The sequence below is a fragment of the Eleutherodactylus coqui genome, chromosome 2 (assembly GCF_035609145.1).
Source record: "Eleutherodactylus coqui strain aEleCoq1 chromosome 2, aEleCoq1.hap1, whole genome shotgun sequence".
Classification (NCBI taxonomy): Eukaryota; Metazoa; Chordata; class Amphibia; order Anura; family Eleutherodactylidae; genus Eleutherodactylus; species Eleutherodactylus coqui.
Window position 1 is genome coordinate 201,464,781 of NC_089838.1, and position 19,761 is coordinate 201,484,541.

A 19,761-nucleotide genomic window follows, 5' to 3' on the forward strand; every position below is an offset into this window, starting at 1 on the left:
ATCTGATTTCCTCCCCTGCACCATGCTGGACGCCAGTCTCCGGCATGTATAACGAAGGCGGGGTTCCTCACTACCTTGCCTCCGTCATCTCACAGAGACCAAAGAGTATGTGCGTTCCACCGTGGGTGTCCCGCTGCTACCCACGTGATCGCTCTCACGTCGGCAGCATAGTTTCTATAGTAACAAGACGCTGTCGCATCAAGTCAGCCACCGTAGGTGTCCAGCTGCTACCCACGTGATCGCTCTCACGCCGGCATTGTTACTATAGAAACTATGCTGCCGACGTGAGAGCGATCACGTGGGTAGCAGCGGGACACCCACGGTGGAACGCACATACTCTTTGGTCTCTGTGAGATGACGGAGGCAAGGTAGTGAGGAACCCCGCCTTCATTATACATGCCGGAGACTGGCGTCCAGCATGGTGCAGGGGAGGAAATCAGATGTACGCTATCGGGACTGGTGATTAAGGTATGCCATCTATGTATTTATATGTGTGTTAGAAGAGGATTACTATAAGCTTGATAAAGGCGTCAGCTAGACGCAGAAACGCGTTGCTTTTAACGATTTACCTGTATTAGATTGTTATGTGGTGAATAAAAAGTATTTGCTTTCTATTGAACTGAGGTTTTTTAGAGGCTTATTCCCTTATCTACTCAAGGGTTAATGTTGTAGCGCAGCTATAAAGAAAGTTTTTTTCTTTTTTATTCTATTTATTACCTTTTCCCCATATGTTTTTATAAACTTTGGGGTATTTCTATAAGCTGCTGCTCTCCAGGACAGTTTGGTTGAGTACTATTAGATACGCATAGATTTACTCTTCTGGATAAAACAAGAAGACCCTTCAGCAAAGAAACCCTAGAAAAGGCGAACTTGGATTCCCGATGCAGGCGGGACACAAAAAGTTTTTTGTTGCTCCGCCTGACACCCGGTAAGTAGAATCCCATATAATTATCTTCTTCCCTCTGGCTATGGCGCTCTCCCTAATTTTTGTTTATGAAAAAAATAAAGTGAGAAAACGAAAAAGGGCTGCAGCGGGAGGGGTTAAGGATTTTATTCATGTTTCCCATTTCCATTTTTTCTTCCAGGCTATGCAATTTAAGTTTTTTAAGTCCCTAATAATTTTTGAGCTTGAGATTGTCCACCATTTTTGTAGCCCATCTTTGGAGTTGTACTATTTTATCAATGTTTTTCTCTAAATGAGGTCTCCAGAACTGAACACTGTATTCCAGATGTGGTCTCACCAGCGCTCTATAGAGCAGGACCACAATCTCCCTCTTTCTACTGGTTATAGCTCTTGCTAAATAGACAAGCAATCTACCTTTTTCCATTGCCTGGCCACACTGTTGACTCATTTTGAAGCGATCAGAAATCAGAATCCCTAAATCTTTCTCCTCCAAAGTCCTGGATAATATAGAACTTCCAATATAATATTCTGATAGAGGATTCTTTCTCTCCAAGTGCTTTAACTTACATTTAGTAACATTGATTTGCAGTTCCCATTGTTTTGACAATTTTCCGGTAAAGTTAAGTAACGTTGCAGAAACCACTAGAAATATAAACCCTTGTAACCCACTGGTTAATATTAACCCTAAAATGGCCAACCCTTTTAAGAGCACTGGGATGGATATCATCTTGACCCGTTACATTTAAACATGCAAGTTCACCTAAAACTGCTCAAATTACATCATGGATGAGGAGGACAATTTTAATTCCTGTACATCAACAAAATTACCCGTAATATCTTTGGAGTCTTTAACATACTGAGCATTTCGCGTGCATAGGAAAAAGGACAACCTGCTCTATTATACTGCATTTTGCGCAGCCAAAGGCCAATAGAAGTGTATGGGAGGTATGAAAATACACAAGGGAAGGGTGTGACACTGCAAAAAACGCAGGAAAAAGGACACATCTGGAGCTCATTAGGCTCTAAATAGCCATGAAATCCATATGAAGGGTGTGTCTAGTTATTAAATCCACGGAAAGGGTGTGTCACGCGTGGATGTGAACTAACTGTGTCTGCACAAAAAGTAGAGTATCGCACGCAGACACGCATACAACATGCAGATTATGTACCTCTTCAAACTACATTCATGCGCAAATACGCTGTGCGCGTTTTTGCGCATACCCTTGTGTGAAATCACCCTCAGAGCCTGTGCCAAAGTTTCTTATGCCATTTTCCCTTCATAAATCCCCCCATTATTCACAATTTTGCACACAAAATACTTAATCCGACAGCATCATCTGTATGATTTATTAGGATTACTGCAACTGTGTGATTCTAATATCGTGGATTACTTACATATATGCTTTTGTATTAGAGGTCATTCTCATGCTTTTGGTTGGATTTCTTTCAGTTGCTGTGGCTTGAGGTTTCATCACATGATATTGCATTCTTTTCAGTCTCTGCACATTGTGTATATTATATTCTGTATTGTGTAGATATAGGGGACTTGCAGTTGGTACTATGTATGTATGATCGCTTGTGCAGCCTGTTCATACAGGCAGAAGAATCGTTTGCAATTGTGTTTGCATATCATTCAGTCATTTATATTCAATGTAACAGTGAATGTGAATGACTAAGCGATCGCTGTTTAAACGCAACAACGTGCGGGCGAGCAAATAATTATTTTTATGCCTGCGTAAGATGAACGACAAGCGAACAAATTCTTGTTTGTCGTTCATCAGTGTTTTTTCACTGAACGATTACCATTCAGATTAGCACAGTCTTACGATTTTTTGTACGATAATTGTTCCGTGGCTCTGAGTAAAGGGGCTCTTAGTTTGACTATAACATTATATGATAAGCTTCTGTTTTTTCATCTTTCATTTAGTGTCTGAATTCTAATGTAATTCTATGAAGACCCTTATCATTGCGTCAGATGAGCTGAACAGACACATCAGAGACAGATCCCTGCTACACCTGGAACAGTTAGCAATCAATTTTTAAACTTAATGGACCCAAGTAAGTTTAGTGCATAAGAGGTGCCATTACTTCTGTTGTACAAGTGTGTTGTGAATCAACTTCAGAAATGTAGCTTGAGACGTTTGGTTGCCAGTGCAAATGTGTAGCAGGGCCCATAAATGTCATGTGCCACTGCTGTTTATATTACTGGTGTCTTATGTGACAGACAGGACTTTTTGTTCCTTCTGCCACCAAGATCCAAGTGTGCCTGCAATCTCTGCAGCTTCTATAGCTATGTCTTATAAAACACTCCTAGAAATGTTGCATTTATTATCCAAGCAGATCCCTGGTACTTTCTGAAAGCTAGATCGAAGATGGAGTTCACTTTTAGTGATTGATATGTTTTTTGTGCAGTTGGCTTCTTCTTCTCAGACCATGGACTCTCCAGGAAAAGAACCACGTCCATCCTATTCACAGACCCGTGAGCGAATCGTGCGGGCTGTTCCTCCTCATTTAATATGTACACTTACATGCGGAGGTCGTGAGTGCCGCTATGAAGGTCCTGAGGACTGGACTCTAGAACAACAAGCGATTCGAGGACTGTACTCATCTTGGTTAGAAACTTTAAAATACTAATTATATAAGTTGTACTGTTAAGCAAAATAGCAAATGTATAAGTAATTGTGTTAAGTACATATGCATTCTCAGTTAAAGGCCAGAGCTACATGAGTGCTGGCAGTTCCATGCATGGTGCTGTAAAATTGCAGGACTATAATGCCATGCCTACAATAATTGCTTATGAAAAATAAAATTCGGAAGCGCCTGGCAACAATTTCAACCGTTTTTTTTGCTATAGGAAATTGAAGTAGACCAGCAATTTGTGTTCTGCATGATTGCAAATCACCGTGTTGCTCTGGCCTAATACACGTAACGCAGTACAAAAAATGGGTATGTTTACATTGTATGTGAAAACTCCACCTGAACAACGGTTTGATTTATTCCTTTATCCAATATAAAACATTAAATATATAGTAGACAAAGTTTAGCAGCTCGTAATTCTTGGAATGTGAACATTTACTATAACACATTAATAGTGACCTTGATCAGAAATGCTTAGGCCTCATGTCCACGGGGAAAATCAGGCCCGCTACGGATTCTCCGTGGTCAATGCATCCCTATGGGGTGCGGATCCGCATGCGGGTGATCCGCTGCGGATTTAAAATCATATTTTCCGCGTGGACATGAGGCCTTAAAGTGAACCTTTCAGTGGCTTTTACGCCCCTAAAGCAGTGCTGCTGCTTTATTCTGTGGGTGGTTACCTTTTTAAATGTATCCCTATTTGCATTGCTAGATTGACTCGATGTTCGCTACACGAACGTAAAATGTTTCAAAAGTGGTGATTGTGAACTTTGAAATCTGCTTGGTTGTTGATTATTTAGAGTGTCACTTTGTATTTGGAGCATATATCTAATATAAAAAGCCTACAGGTCTATGTCTGTCTGTCTGTCTTTCTCTCTCTCTGTCTGACTGTTTTTCTCTCTGTTTATCTGTCTGCCTCTCTCTCTGTTTCTGTCTGCCTCATTGTCTATCTCTCTCTCTTTCTGTCTCGGTATTGCTCTGTCTATCTGCCCGTCTCTTTTGTTCTCATTCTGTCTATCTCTATCTGTCTATTGCTTTCTTTCTGTCTTTGTATCACTCTTTGTCTATTTCTCTCTCTCTATTTGTCTCTCTCTCACTCTGTCTATTGCTCTCTGTCTCTCTACGCTCTCTCTCTCTGTGTTTCTCGGTCTCGTTATCACTCTCTCTCTCTGTCTGTTTCTCTCTGTCTCTCTATCATTCTGTCTGTCTGTCTCTCCATTGCTCTCAGTTTCTCTATCACTCTCCCTCTGTCTGTTTCTCTATCGCTCTCTCTGTATGTCTCTCTATTGCTCTCTCTATCTGTCTCTCTACCACTCTCTATTATTTTCTCTGTCTGTCTCACTATTTATCTCTCTTTCTATCGCGCTCTCTGTTTCTCTCTATTGCTTTCTCTCTGTGTTTCTATTGCTCTCTCACTATCTCTCTCTCTCTCTCTCTATCGCTCTCTCACACTGTCTCTCTATTGTTCTCTCTGTGTCTGTCTCTCTATCGTTGTCTCTCTCTGTCGCTCTTTCTCTCACTGTCTATTGCTGTCTCTCTCTCTATCGCTCTTTCATTCTGTCTCTCTATTGCTCTCTCTCTCTCTGTCTCTTTCTCTGTCTTCCTATCGCTCTTGATTGGGAACTGTATGGTGCAGCTTAGCAGTGTATGCTGTGTTGCTTAGCAACACTTCACTCATGCCAGCGCATGCCTGAAGAACAGCAGCGCACGCCCATAGACTTAACATTGTAACTTTTAACCCACCTGATAGGTCCCTGAATGTATTAAACTCACATTTACGACAGCGGTGAGAATGTGTGTCATCTAATGATACCAACATCATACACCAAAGTTAAAGCAAAAGCATCAAAGTGTGGTGCAAGAAAAAGCATGTAGGCTTATTTATATTAGATTAGTTATTGCATTATGAGGAAGAAGAATTTTGACCACCACATGCGCTGTATGTAAATTTTCTAGTTAGAGTCTAGGAGGTGGAGCAACTTGGCTGAGGAGTCATGGTGGCCAATCCCTAAACAAGCCCATTTTGGCTTAATTGACAGCTCTGATGCCAGATACATTATCACCAGCCCATTCAAAATTGTGTGCTTGGAAGAGATACACGTGTAGTGGCCCGGAGGGTCCTCCAGAATAGACACAATCATTTGTCCTGTAACACCTAGCTATGGGCTCCTAGGAGACATAGAAGATGCTATATGTTGGAGAAACCCTAACTCTCCTTTCTTCTCAAAGCTACAGCTAACTGCTTGGCAACAGCTGACTACTTATTGGCTGCTTGCCATGCTATCACTGATTGGTAGAGGGGGATGATGTGAGCTCCCAGAGCGGGAAAATATCCGGTTGAGACAGGATGTCAGGGGGAGGAGTAGAGAAAGTGCGGGAAAGAGATGGGAAGAGAAAGGAGTTGGAATCAGTCTGCTGAGAGCGTCGAGAGGAGGTAGCCGTCAGAGGAGGACGTGCGGGAGGAGTTCTGCAGAGTGAGAAGAGACAAATCATGCTCTGAGTGTGGAAGTCAGTTTTCTCCAGCTTCCCCACCAACCAGCAGAATGGAGGAAAGAATTCAGGGTCGTTTTTCCTCTAAAACAGTGAGTTACTAGAAATACCCAGTGAAGTCAAAGCCAGGGAAAGTAAAGAGGCTCATCTTATATTCTACTTTTCTACTGCCTTATAATCATCCAGTAAGCTCAACAGATAACTAGGACTGTGAGAGTTATACTGAAGAAACTTCTAGAATTAAATAGAGAAAGCATTGAAGAGTAAATTGCATTGCATTGTTTTCAACTGTCAAGTAACCTGTCATCTCACTACCAAGTCTTAATCTCTGCCAAATTACTGCAAAACTACTGTTGTGTTTCCTTTGAATGCAAAGCTAAAGTAAATCTGTGCACTGCCAGTTTACTAAAACAAAGCTACCAGGACTTGTGTCTTTTATTCCATCCTTAAATACCAGAGTCCCAAATAAAGTGCTGGCATCACATGACAAACTACCATAAAAAATTGTAAGTTACAAAAACCCTTTGTGCCATGGTGCACTGAGCCAGGCACCTTGTTGCCATTGTTGGGAGAGGTTACAGGGCCACCCGTGGCAACCATCTTTCCTGCCCGTGGTCTCCCCCACTTTGGCACGCCCCGCTCGGACGCTGCACAAGTACACCCAGGTTTGCTGTGCTTACCTGGGGACTAAACGACAATGGCACATGCGAAGGTTTTAGAACAGGCTTGTGGTGACATTTCCTGACCATAGGGGTGTTGGTCTAGCCAGAATAGGCATCTTCAGGGAGGACCAGAAACGTGTTCATATGTTGCAGTATGCTTTTATGTAATGTAACGCAAATATAACTACAATACACTTATAATATCCCTTTCATTTCAGGGTTACAGATGAGATTCTGGCAACAAGTCGCCCATCTACACGTCTAATTGAAACTTACAATCTCACAGAGCAGTTTCACAAGTAAGAACACTATGTAAAAAGGAAGGATATTGTAATATATGAAATGTAAAAAAAAACATTTAGGGCCAATGTCCACAGACGTATTTCTGCCGCATTTCCGGCGGTGGAAATTCACACCATTATTCCGCGGCTATTAGGTTCTATTGAACCTAATAGCTTTCTGCCTTCCAATGCTCCCGCTGTGGAATTCCACAGCGTGAAAGAAATCGTGGCATATTCTATCTTGCGCGGAAATACGCACGGCCGGCTTCCACTGTAGTCAATGGAAGCCATCTGTCCCGCGTTACTTCCGCTGTGAGCACGGGGAAAGTATCGCAGTAATACGTGTCACCGTCCACCGCCGGCGTGTCAAGCACTGCACTAAGCATGTGCGCTGGGTTTGCTGTACGGGACTCTTGCGGCGGATCTGGAGAGGTGAGTATGGGGTCTTTTGCGGGCGCCGTGTCGGACTCTGCTGCGATATTCCGCTGGCGGAGTCCGACACGACCGTGGGCATGAGGCCTAATGCTTTCAGTTGCATCATACAGTAAACAGCCACTTTATTAGCGCCCCAAGCCCTTTGACGAATAGAGTTTTCTTGTACACAATGAGACACGTGAAACTAGAGTGCAGTATAAAATCAAATGGGTCAGGTGAAGATGTCCATCATTCTGATAAAGAGGCAGTGCACAGTCAAGCAAATTGCAGCTGAATACAACCCTAGTGCTTCAACTAATGTGTCCAAATGCACAACTCATCATTCCTTAGTATGGGTGGGATATAACACCAGATGATTAGTTTGGGTACTATTCATCTAACTAAAGGCTCAGGGCTCATAGTCAGAATTTGGCACAAGGAACATGAATATTTGGCAACATCAGGCATTCATTTACATTGGTCACCCATCGGGATGGGATTTTGGCACCTACCAGTATCTAAACACCTACAGGGCTCATTGCCTTACCTCTGCATTGTACCTGTCTGTAAGCACGGGAGACAACATACTATTTGCTATGACATTTAAGTATTTAATAAGATGTATATGAAATTATGCCCCTGTAAGAACATGTGTTTATAACATACAGCACTATTCTTATGTATGTACTCTTCTACGGTACTATAAAAATCTCTTTGTATTCATTCAAGGTATGGCATACGGTCCCTGATCAATGCACAGATTCCCTGGGAACATGGACACTGCGGAGATTCTCTTGATCTTCAGAGTGGTTTTTCATACAAACCGCAAGATTTTATGGACGCTGGCAGTGAGTGAATCTTAAGCCTTATTTCTGTTACAATACTAAATATTGCCATTTTAGTGATGCACCAATTCCCACTGCTATTTTTCAGCTCTCCTTACCTGGTTTACAATTTTTGGGGAGGTTTTGTGCACCTGCTGATATTTATCTTTGGGAAGTAAATTGAGGAACGCTCCAAGGAGAATATATACAGTACTCTGTGTCATGCTTAGTGCAGTGTCTATAGGTTGTCATACACATTACATAGGAGTAGTTTGATGGTTGAAATACCACTGAATGAACAGTTGCCTGATGAACAGTTGTTTTGCTGATGCAGCCATACACATTTTAGTCAGTATTGGCTATCTAGGAACTTTCTTTCAAGGAAAGACTGCTTGTGGACAGAAATATCTTTTGTAAGAATGAAAGTTCATTAGTTCAACTAACAGTCAAAAATTTCACAATTGGATGGTTTTAAATAATACCTGCACTGTCACTTCGGAGTGCTCCTGCTCTGTCAGCCGTTTTCGTCTCCTTCCGGCAGCTGAAGACGACCCCATATAGCAGTATATAAGAGCTATTCGGGGCTGTCTTCAGCTGCCAGAAGGAGACGAAAACAGCTGACGAAACAGGAGGGCTACTAAGTGAAAGAGTAGGTACTCTTCAAAGACTAATGACTTTGTGTCATCATTTAACTGAAATGATCATTTGTTGTTACATTTCACCCAATGAAATTTCTCTATGGTAGAAATTGTCCATTTTCATCAATTTATGTCTAATGCGTATGGGAACCTTGAAAGGAACCTGTCACAAACTAGAAGCACCATAAACTAAATTCGGGTGCTCATAGGACAGGGAACATGGAGTCTGGAGGTGTACTTTTTATACTCACCCGGCTGCCTTTTCCCTCACTGCAGTTTGGTACTTCATCTGTCTGTATGACTTTTTTCTTCAGTCAATGTGTGCATACATCAACTGTTCTTTATGGAAGTGAGCGCACACTGACTGAAGAGTCACACTGATAGACAACTTTCAGGGGTGACCAAAAAGGAATGGGGAGCCCAGCAAGTATAAAAGAAAATACACTCCCAGACTCCATGTTCCTGTCCTATAAGCACCATAGCTTAGCTTATAGGACGTGCCAATTTTCCTTTAATTAGGGCAATGCAGGACGAAGAATTAGAAGAACACCAAAGAGACAATCCTGTGTCATGCATCACTCCTCAAGCCCTAAACAATGTATCATATTTGCTCAGTGTTCTTTTAACATACAACTAATTTGCTGATACAATACTGTGTATGATAATACAGAACACCAATGTACAGTTACAGAACATATTCAAACACTTTGTGATTATTAATTTGTCGGCTGTCTAAGATGTCTGATGCAATCTTCAAACTACCTAATCTAAGATTGCCTCTTATCACACTGTTTGTACTTTTGCCATTGCTAGAGTTATTTCTATGCTTGATTTGTCGCCAACATGTCACTTTGTTCCTCACAGTCTCCTTCTATAATTTTGGGCTTCCTGATTTTGGGGTAGTCCCTGTGCCAAGAATACTGGATGCAGTGAAGGTTATTGCATTTGCTCTGCGAGAGGGAAGAGTAGCTGTGCATTGCCATGCGGGACTAGGCCGCACAGGTATTACTCATCAGTACTACTTTGTACAGATAATTAAATTAGCATTTTAAAAAAACACATTTTATACAGGGAGAAAAAGTGATATTAAAGTAGTTTGTAGGAAAATAAATTAATATCTTACAAGATATCTGAATAAACTTGTATTTTGTTGTTTGGTATGTCTAAGGACAGACCATAAATATAGGCTGATCTTAGATTAAGGCCCCCTACACACGGGTGGAAATTCCACGGCGGGATTTCTTGCAGAATTTCCGCCCGTGGAAGCTGCCATAGGATTGCATTAGAAAACGCAATCCTAGGCAGACGGCCGCGATTTGTCCGCGCGATATCTCGTGCAGAAAACAAATCGCGGCATGCTCTATTTCTGTGTGTGTCTCGCAGAGCCCCGCAGAGGAATGCCACTCCTCGGCTGCCGGCTCTGCTCTGCGCATGCGCCGGCTGGCCTGGCAGCTGGCACATCAAAAAGCCGGAGCCGCGGGAGAGGTGAGTGCCATGCTGGTCCCTGCAGGGGCTCGGGTCTGGTCATCCGACCCGGCCGTGTGCAGGTGGCCTTAAAGTTTTCTATTTGAGAACAAGGGTCTCATACCACACTATGTGTATCCCCGTACAGAATGTGCCACATCTATAGGGGATCTCTGGTCACATTATTCTAGACAAAGGTGATCTGTCAGATTGTTTCCTTTCAAACTTTGTTCTGAAATGTAATGTCACTCTCTGGGCTTAGTCACACAGGCATTTTGTCCTACGATTCTTTGTGCGCATAACTGATGCGCTCAAAAAATCGCGTGACCGAAGCCGGCGACATGGCGGGAAAAAAACGCTGCTAGCAGCGTTTATCCGCAAAAGAGGGCTCGGTCACACGGGCGTTTTTACGCTCAAAAAGAGCGCTGCCCGCTATCCTCTGCTACAGCTGTGCTACAGCTGTCACAGAGGAGCGCGATGTTCTCCCATTGAATACAGCCGGCTTTATTGAAAGCAATGGGCTGCCGGCAAGCGCTATAGTAATTTTCGGGGAAGGGCTTCAAATATAAGCCCTTCCCTGAAAACCATCCTAAAAAAATGTAAACAAAAAAAAATCTATACTCACCTCTCTGCAGCTGCCGGGGCTCAGCTGCATCCATGAATTCATGAATGGGTGACTGCTGCCTCTGATTGGCTGAGCGCAGGGACCAATCAGAGGCAGCTCTCAGCTGTCATTCAATAGCTGAGAGCTGCCTCTGATTGGTTACAGTGCTCAGCCAATCAGAGGCAGCCCATTCAGCAGGCGGGGATTTTAAATTCCCGCCTGCTGAATACTACTGAGAGCAATTCAGGAGAAGAGCCAGCTAGACGCGGCTGAGCCCTGGCAGCTGCAGAGAGGCGAGTATAGATTTCTATTTGAAGCCCTTCCCCAAAGGTTACTACAGCGCTTGCCGGCAGCCCATTGCTTTCAATGGAGCTGGCTGTATTGCCAGCTCCATTGAATTCAATGGGAGAACATCACGCTCCTCTGTGACAGCTGTGACAGCTGTTGCAGAGGATCACAATCTTCAGTATATGTTCTTAATAGAGTCGGCACTGCTGCCGTCGGCCCCATTGAGCGCACATACACAGAACACCAATTTGCTGCAGAACACAGTTACATGCGTTCTGCGAATTGTCGTGTCCTATAATTTTCACCGCATGCGTTTGTGTGCATGAAAGATTTGCACATCACAAACGCAGCTGTCCGACGCGCGTACAAATGCCTGTGTGACTGAGCCCTCAATATGAGAGTCGTTTACTGCTGCAGACACCAAAATTGTGCTTCAGCAGTAATAAAACAGACTTGTATTTACTTTGGTAGCTGTATGTGTTTGAATGTCAAATGTATGTTCTGGCTCCGTTATCAAGGTTGAAGACTATCTCTCCCTTTTCCACAAATGTTTCCAAAACTTAGAAGGTACACATTCAACTTTTCTCAAACATCACAGATCTAATAATAATGTGGTTAAACAGGAAACACAATGTGAATTAAAGGATAAATGCACCTTGGGTAGACTACAAATGCTGTTAATTACTTATAGTAACAGCATAGCATTTCATCGTACAGTGAAGTTTAAGTTTATATAAACATGTCTGATGATTGATATTGCTATGGGGGTATTGGTTGAATGTACTTTGTTTATAACCAGCAGAAGTATATGTATGACACATTCAAATCTTTGTATCATCTGTGTACTTTATATAAAAAACAAATTAATGTTACATAATCAGGAATAGTCACCAATAATAGTGAATTTTCAAATGTCTTTTCTTGGTGGATCATATATAGTCCATAAATGTGCAATCCATCGAGATTGAACGCAGATAAGGAAGATGGAATAATACCTCTGCAGCGCCCCCTATTGGATGGCAGCATTGCTGCAAATTAATGTCCGACCCTTTATACAGATCTTTAGAACAATGATTGGGAATTGAAAACCAAGCCAGAATCCATACACAGACAGCTGTTTCAGGTTTTTTTGCCCCTCATCAGTGTGCAGTAGGATCCTGGCTTGGCTAGTGAGAGGCCTGTGACGTGGGTTTGGAGGGGTATCATCTCTCCTTAATCACTTAAGGACCAGGCGCGGTAAATATATGGCCCTTGTTACTGGGCTTTAATCCCATCCAATAGTAAAAATAGGGCATGGGATTAAGGCCCCTGCTTCTGCAATTAAGACACAGCTGAGAACCCAAAGAGAAGGGAGAAACATTTTTTAACCACTCCTACCTTCTCCTTTCCCTGGTACATAGCGCTCAATGAACGCTACATGCTAAAAAGTGAAGGTGGAAGTGTTTCTTCCACAGCAGAGCTGCAGTGTCCTATGGACCCTGATCATCTCTGCCAGTTAATATTGTCACTACAGGGGATCCTATTGATGCTTCAGCTACAGTGAAAAAGTGTGTAATAAAAAAAAAACGTGAATGTCCCCCAGAGGTCTTATATAATGTCATAGGGACATATTTATGTAATTTTTTTTTACCATATAAGTAAAACAAAATTACAGAATAAAGTAAAAATCTATACATAAAAAAGAAAATAACCCAAAGCCGATGTCAACCAAAACCATTGCTGTAAGCACCTTGTAATCCAAAACCATATATATAATGTATCAAAAAGTCCAAAACAAAATGAGGAACCCATTCCCATACTTTATTTTAGCATAAGTATACTAATGTAAAAAACAAACAATAAATGTTAAAAAAAAAATTTTTTACATTTTTTACCTGAAAAGTCAGTGAAAAACATATTTAAAAAATAGCCTTATATTTCACAGAAACAAAATGCAGCAAAAATTATTTTGGTAGCTAAAGGAAAAAAATAGGGCAGTTAAACCACCACATGAGTAAAATCCCTAAAAAGTGTCTGGTCCTTGAGGTACAAAACAGCCTGGTCCTAAAGGGGTTAAGAAAAGCACCTAGAAGGTGTGTGAGGAGACACCTAGGAGGTGAGTGAGAAAATTTATAATGCCATGCATGCTCCTCTGGGAAATATATGTGTCATGTCTCCTTCATACTTGAACTAGTGAACTGCGAACAGGAGTCACGAGCAGACATGACACAACGACTGAAAAACTCCCAAAACACTTACCCAACATACTTGTACACATAAACAGATGGAATTGCAACAGTAGGATGTATTGGTATGTGTTTTGGCCAATATACTTAAGCACACAACAGGGGTCCTCATTGTCTTGTAGGTCCCTACTCTAACAAGACAACTGCCCCATGAGCCCTGCCTTCAAGCGGGGCGATCGCCCCAATAGGGTCAGCCCCATGCTGGAACCTAAGGACCTGGCTCACACTAGATTGAAAACGATCCAAGCAGAACAGGACACTATTCACACCAACACACAAGGGATTGTATACTACACAGAATAGGACTGTTCACTCCACATGCCCAGCCACCTGCACAGACACACAGAATAACATACATGAATGCAAACACAAAGGTACTGGGAGGGAGTTGAGGAAACCAGCACCTTCTAGCCTGAGGGGCTGGTATTTATATGCAACAGACCTATGGTGATTAGCGGGCTGGAGACCTTTACCCCCCCCCCCCCCCCCCAGCCAGCTCAAACATCCCACACCTGTGGCAGTGTGCTCCCATAGAACTATAGGTTCCAGGAGCACAACCTAACAATATGCAAATAAGGAAGATGGAACAATACCTCTGCAGTTTACCACTAATGTAGCCTGCTTTGTTTACACACTCAATCCACTTCCTGCAGGGATTACCACCTATGGACTACAGTATATGTAATTAATCCAGAAAATACTTTTGAACATTCACTGTTATTGGTGATTATTCCAATTATTATTATTTGTTTATATATAAAGTACATGGATGATACAAATATGTCATGCGTACTCGGATTGCTTGTTTGCTGATTGTTACTTTGTTTATAAACAAACGATAAACATTAATTAGACTATAAAAGATCCATTTACACAGGACAACTGTTGGCCACATAAACGCCCGACAGCCGTCCCACGGACTGCCGACCAACTATAGTCGTTACCAAGCACTATAACATTGTAGTATTGGTTTACTCTATGAATATCTAGTAACAGGTTCTATTTTAATTGCATATTGATATTTTCTGTGGTTTCTGTTCTTTATGATATACCTTAATGACACTATTTATTCTTCCTTTCTCTCAGGCGTGCTCATTGCATGTTACTTGATCTATGCATGTCGTGTTAGTGCTGCAGATGCTATCCGTTTTTTACGTCTTCGCCGCCCTGGGTCAATACAGACAGGATCCCAAGTTTCTCTTGTTTGTGATTTTGCACTGTTTCTAAGTTCCCAATGGACAGTGTTCCCAAATGCATCTCCTGCCTATCCTGCCTTTACCTTACCTCAGTATCTGGCCCGCCAACGTCACCTTCTTCATGGACTGGAAGCTCGGAGTTTGCGTCATCTTCCAAAGCCTGTGGTAGTCATATGTCGCAGATTGGCCCAGCTGGCAGGTGGCAGAAGAGCAAGAGGCCCATGGGTGGAATTAGAAAGAGAGACTGCACATAAACTTCTACGGCAGGTCATTATCAAAGTAGCAAGTGAGCGTCAATGTAAGAAGGTTCACTCACCAATCTGTGAAAGTGAAGACACTGAACAGGAATGGAAAGGAAAAAAGAGACGAGGGCTGTTGCAAAGTCAGATCAGCTGCGACACAGGAATCCTGCAAATGCTGCTGACAAGTGACACATCAGTAAGTAACAAGACTAAGGCCTTACGTACGCGGTAGACCTTGTCCATGGAACCTGTATAGGGATAATCCCTATAGCTCTGTAGTGTGGAGTGCTGCTTTATGGTGCCTCTGCACTGCACCTCTTTATTGGCATATACTTCCATAGAATTAATGTTTCTAAGGGATAATACCATCATATGGCATACAATTAAGCATGTCACAATTGCCATATAAGGGTGGAGCCATGTGGAAGCCCAGTATGTCCTTATAGTCTTCTATGGATGCTGTTTTACATTCGGTACTACTGGGAAGTGGTCATTGTGTTTTGTGTGTAACATTAACTTATTATTTATTCAGGTAGTTACTGTAAGCAACGGCGTCTGTGAGCTTCAGCTTGGAAAAATGTCAGACTCTGAAGCATCAAAGCCAAAAATTCCAGAGACTGTACAGAAAAAAGTGGAAACCAATGGCCCGGAGGTGAGTACTCCCAATCATGCATCCTTAAATGTCCTTGCAAATAATAAAAGTTACATGTACTCATGGATTTTGTGGTGAAGTGGTTGTGAATGATGGGGAGTTTATTGCACACTAACTGACAAACTTAGAGGAGGCAGGAGAAGGTATACAATAAATATTAGCCAGATGTGCTGGTGGGGCAAGTAAGAAGTTCAAGTTAGTAGAAATGGAAGGTGGATCGGAGTTAGGAGAGATGTCACCTGCAGTTAGAAACAGGAGGATGGAGAGAGAAAAGATGGTTGAGTGACTTTTGTGTTTCATAGTGGAATCAGATGGTTTAAGGTTGTTTAACCCCTTAAGGACATGGCCTATTTTGGGCTTAAGGACACAACGATTTTTGGCGGATTTTCATCTCCATTTTCAAAAGCCATAACTTTTTATCTTTTCTGTCGACGCGGCCGTATAAGGGTTTGTTTTTTTGCGTGGCGAACTGTAGTTTTTATTGGTGCCATTTTTGGGTACATAGACTATATTGTAAAACTTTTATTATTTTTTTAATGCTAACGGGAAGAAAACGCATCAATTCTGCCATAGATTTCTGTGTTTTTTTTTCCAGCTTTAATCATGCAGCACAAATGACACAATACATTTTTTCTGCAGCCCGGTACGATTAAAACAATACCAAAAATTCCTATATTTTTTTTACGTTTTCCACTTTTCTGCAATAAAAACCCTTTTTTGGAAATCTTTTTTTTCCTAAATCGCTGCATTCAAAGTCCTATAACTTTTTTATTTTTCTATGTACAGAGCTCTATGAGGGCTTATTTTTTCCAAGACGAGTTGTAGTTTTTATTGGTACCATTTTGGCGTACATACAGCTTTTTTTATCACTTTTATTGCGTTTTAAGAAAGGCAAAATGGTAAAAATTAGCATTTCGACTCATTTTTAAAGTGTTTTTTTTTTTAAAGCTTTTTTCCGGGCAGAATAGCATGTGGAACTTATTGTAAACGTTGTTACGGACGCAATGATACAAAATATGTGGGATTTTAATTTTTTTTAACTTTTTTAATGCTAATATGAGAAAAGAACAAAAAAAGGGTTTTATTTTTACATTTTTTTTACATTTTTCTTTTTTGTACTTTTTTATTGTCTTTTTTTTTACACTATTTGTGTCCGTCTGGGAGACTTACAGCACAGCACTGATGATCGCTGTGATAAGGCATTGCAGAACCCCTGTCAGCACATTTGAGCAGGATAACATACATTTTTTGCATTTTTCTGCGACTTTGATAGAAATGACACTTTAACAGAAATAACCCGTGCCAATCTCAGACACATGGTGTGAACTGCCTTAAATCAGTTTTATATCTGACTGTAAACAGAATTTTAATCCCGAAGACTGTTACTGCAGTTAGGGACATGGATGACAATATGTATTATCAAACACACCTTTCTTTCTTCAGCCATAGTGTGACTTGGGTAATATCACATTTGGTCTGTAGATTAATATCATAAAAACATTTCACAAGTAATCCATAAACTCCATATTGTATATTGGAATTCCATTGTCCTTCTATAAGCCAATCCCCATAGTTCTATATTACAACCAAAGAAAAGAAGTCCCATAAGTAGTTGCCTCTAATTTTAAATCAAATTTACACTTTTCTGATATATTCTTTTTTGATAACCCTTTAAATGTCGTGATCAGAGTTCGGGGGTCCCAAACTCCACACCCAGAGAGTACAATTTGATTGCAGCCAGGGGCCTTCTGAAGTCCCCAGAACTGCCCTTGCAGATTGCCCATCAAGCCATTACTTGGTAGATTGCCTTTCAGATCACAGTATAATGTAATACAATGGCATTACATCATACTGCAGGAGGGATCCAATGATCGCAAGTTCAAGTCTGCTACAGGGACAAAAATATGTAAACATGAATTTTAAAAAGTTTTATTAATTATTTAAAAAAATAAAACGCCTTTTTTCCATATTTAGAATAAAAATCAAAATAAAAACACATTTTGTATCGAACTTTCCGTAAAATTCTGATTTTATCAAAGTAACTTATTATTTAGCCCACACCGTGTCAGAATTGTTCTTTTTTGGTTACACAGTCTCCAAGGAAAAATGTAATAAAAAGAAATAAAAAAGTTGTATCTACTCCACAATTTTACCAATAGAGGACATTATGCAAAAAATGAGTCCTCACACAACTATCGTATGCCGACAGTAAAATAAAAAAGTTATGGTTGTTAGAAGATGATGGCAGAAAATAATTCATTTTTGTTCAAAGATATTTTATTCTTTTAAAGTAGTACAGCAAAAAATATATATATAACATGTGTATTTTTATAGAATAAAGTTGCATGCCATTTTTGCTGCAGTATGTAGGCTGTAGAAACAAGCCACCCCCCACCAAGATGGCAGAATTGAGTTTTATTCCATTTCGCTCCACATAGAATTTTTAAAAAAGTTTTTTAGTACATTATATGGTACATTAACTAGTACCATTAAAAATACAACTTGGCCTGCAAAAAATAAGCCCTCAGACATCTACGATGATGGATAAGTAAAATAGTTATGATTTATCGAAAGTTAGTAGATAAAACCCAAATTTTGAAAAAAATAAAAAGTCCACGTCTTTATGGGGTTTAAGTAAAATTAGAGCTTTGTTTGAATTGTGCTGATCAAATTGATTTGCTGTTTCAGTATCTGTAATGTATAATGATTGACTGTTTCTGGCTGTTAACAGAAAGACAGTGTTGAAGAGCCATGTCAGCATATTACTCCACCCCATGTTTTGTGCATTGCAGAAGCCATGGCTGAGTTGGAGGTCCCCGAATCAATGGTAAATCAGAGAGTGAATCATCTGCAGGTCAGCGTGCTCATATATTTACACCTATCTACTTTAAAAGGGTTGTTGGCTTATCTGTCACCAAGAGAGGAGAGTCCGGAACAGGGAACTCCACTGTATTAAAGGGGTTTTCCAGGGAGAATACTGTTGATGATCTATCCTTAGGATAGGTCATCAATAGTTGATTGGCTGGGGTTTGTCGCTCGGGACCCTGACCAATCAGCTGAGCGCGCGCATGCTGTCAGCACCGCAAATTCAATTCTGCAGTATGTAAATTGTATCGCCATCTTCGCTGCGGAATTCACCACCTCTCAGTGTGGCATATTTTTCATCAGTATGTTGTGAGCCAAAACCAGGAGTGGGGCCAAAATACGGAAGAAATGCAAATCTTTCCATTCTACTTTCTCTCTGTATGTTCCACTTCTGGTTTTGGCTCACAAAATACTGATGAAAAATACTGCCGTGTGAATCAGCCCTAAGGGCTATTTCACACGAACGTATTTCTGTCCCCTTACAGGGCCATTACAAGCACAGCCGTATAACGAGACAAAATGAAACCACTGACTTCTATGGGATTTCATTGGTTTCGTTTTCACTAGCTCTTGGCCCGGCCATGATTTTTACGACCGGGGAAACACAGGACTCTGCCGTAGTGAACAACACGTGCGGGAGAGATTGGCAGCCACTAGCTTCCCGCTTTTTTTTCAAATTCCTGCGCTATGCCGCAGAGTTTGAACTGCTGGCGAGAGAGAGAGAAAATCTTCCTGATTCAGACACAACTACACTCCCTATTCCCGAACGTAATTACGCCTGCGGCAGTGTGAATAAGCCCTAAAGCTTATTTCAGCTACAGCCCCTACTCTGGTCAGATCACTGAAGTGCAGGTCCACAAGTAACAAAGTATAATGAGATGCAAGAGAGAAGATTGGCGCTGCTGTAGAGGAATCCTACAGACGCTGGTAGATAATGATGGAAAGATTGGCTCCTTTCTCAAACAAGTTACAGAATAGGAGAAATTTCAATTCCCTGTCCAAAGTAAGAAAGATAGGCATCTGACATCACCAGCAATCCTCCCCTTGCTATCAAACCGTAACAAGATCATTATATAGAAAAAAACAAAAAAATACAATAATACAACAAGGAAAATTAAAAAATATCAGTGTCACAAATTAACAAAAAATATCCAAATCCCTTTAATCTTTGAAAATAGATATTAAAATTCACAAAACCTATATTAAAACTACTGAATAATGAATTTAGAAGGATGATGTGGATAAGAAATTACCAAAACAGATTATTTATTCATACATGCATCACATAAAAAACACCAGATGTAAGAAATATAAACAGCCAATACAGAATCATAGAATGCTAGAGTTGGAAGGGACCTCCAGGGTAATCGGATCC

The 19,761-nt window shown here is 41.1% G+C and overlaps 1 protein-coding gene across 1 annotated transcript in view; it reads left to right on the top strand.

The window, feature by feature from the left end:
• Positions 1–396: 396 nt before the first annotated feature.
• The window catches only part of LOC136610057 (protein tyrosine phosphatase domain-containing protein 1-like), a 31,556-nt gene continuing 12,191 nt past the window's right edge, over positions 397–19,761 (top strand). The window contains exons 1-8 of the mRNA XM_066589324.1: positions 397–468; positions 3,317–3,516; positions 6,912–6,992; positions 8,118–8,236; positions 9,715–9,852; positions 14,518–15,065; positions 15,402–15,521; positions 18,253–18,375. Coding sequence (XP_066445421.1) covers positions 397–468; positions 3,317–3,516; positions 6,912–6,992; positions 8,118–8,236; positions 9,715–9,852; positions 14,518–15,065; positions 15,402–15,521; positions 18,253–18,375 — 1,401 coding nt within the window. The remainder of the gene's footprint in view (positions 469–3,316; positions 3,517–6,911; positions 6,993–8,117; positions 8,237–9,714; positions 9,853–14,517; positions 15,066–15,401; positions 15,522–18,252; positions 18,376–19,761) is intronic.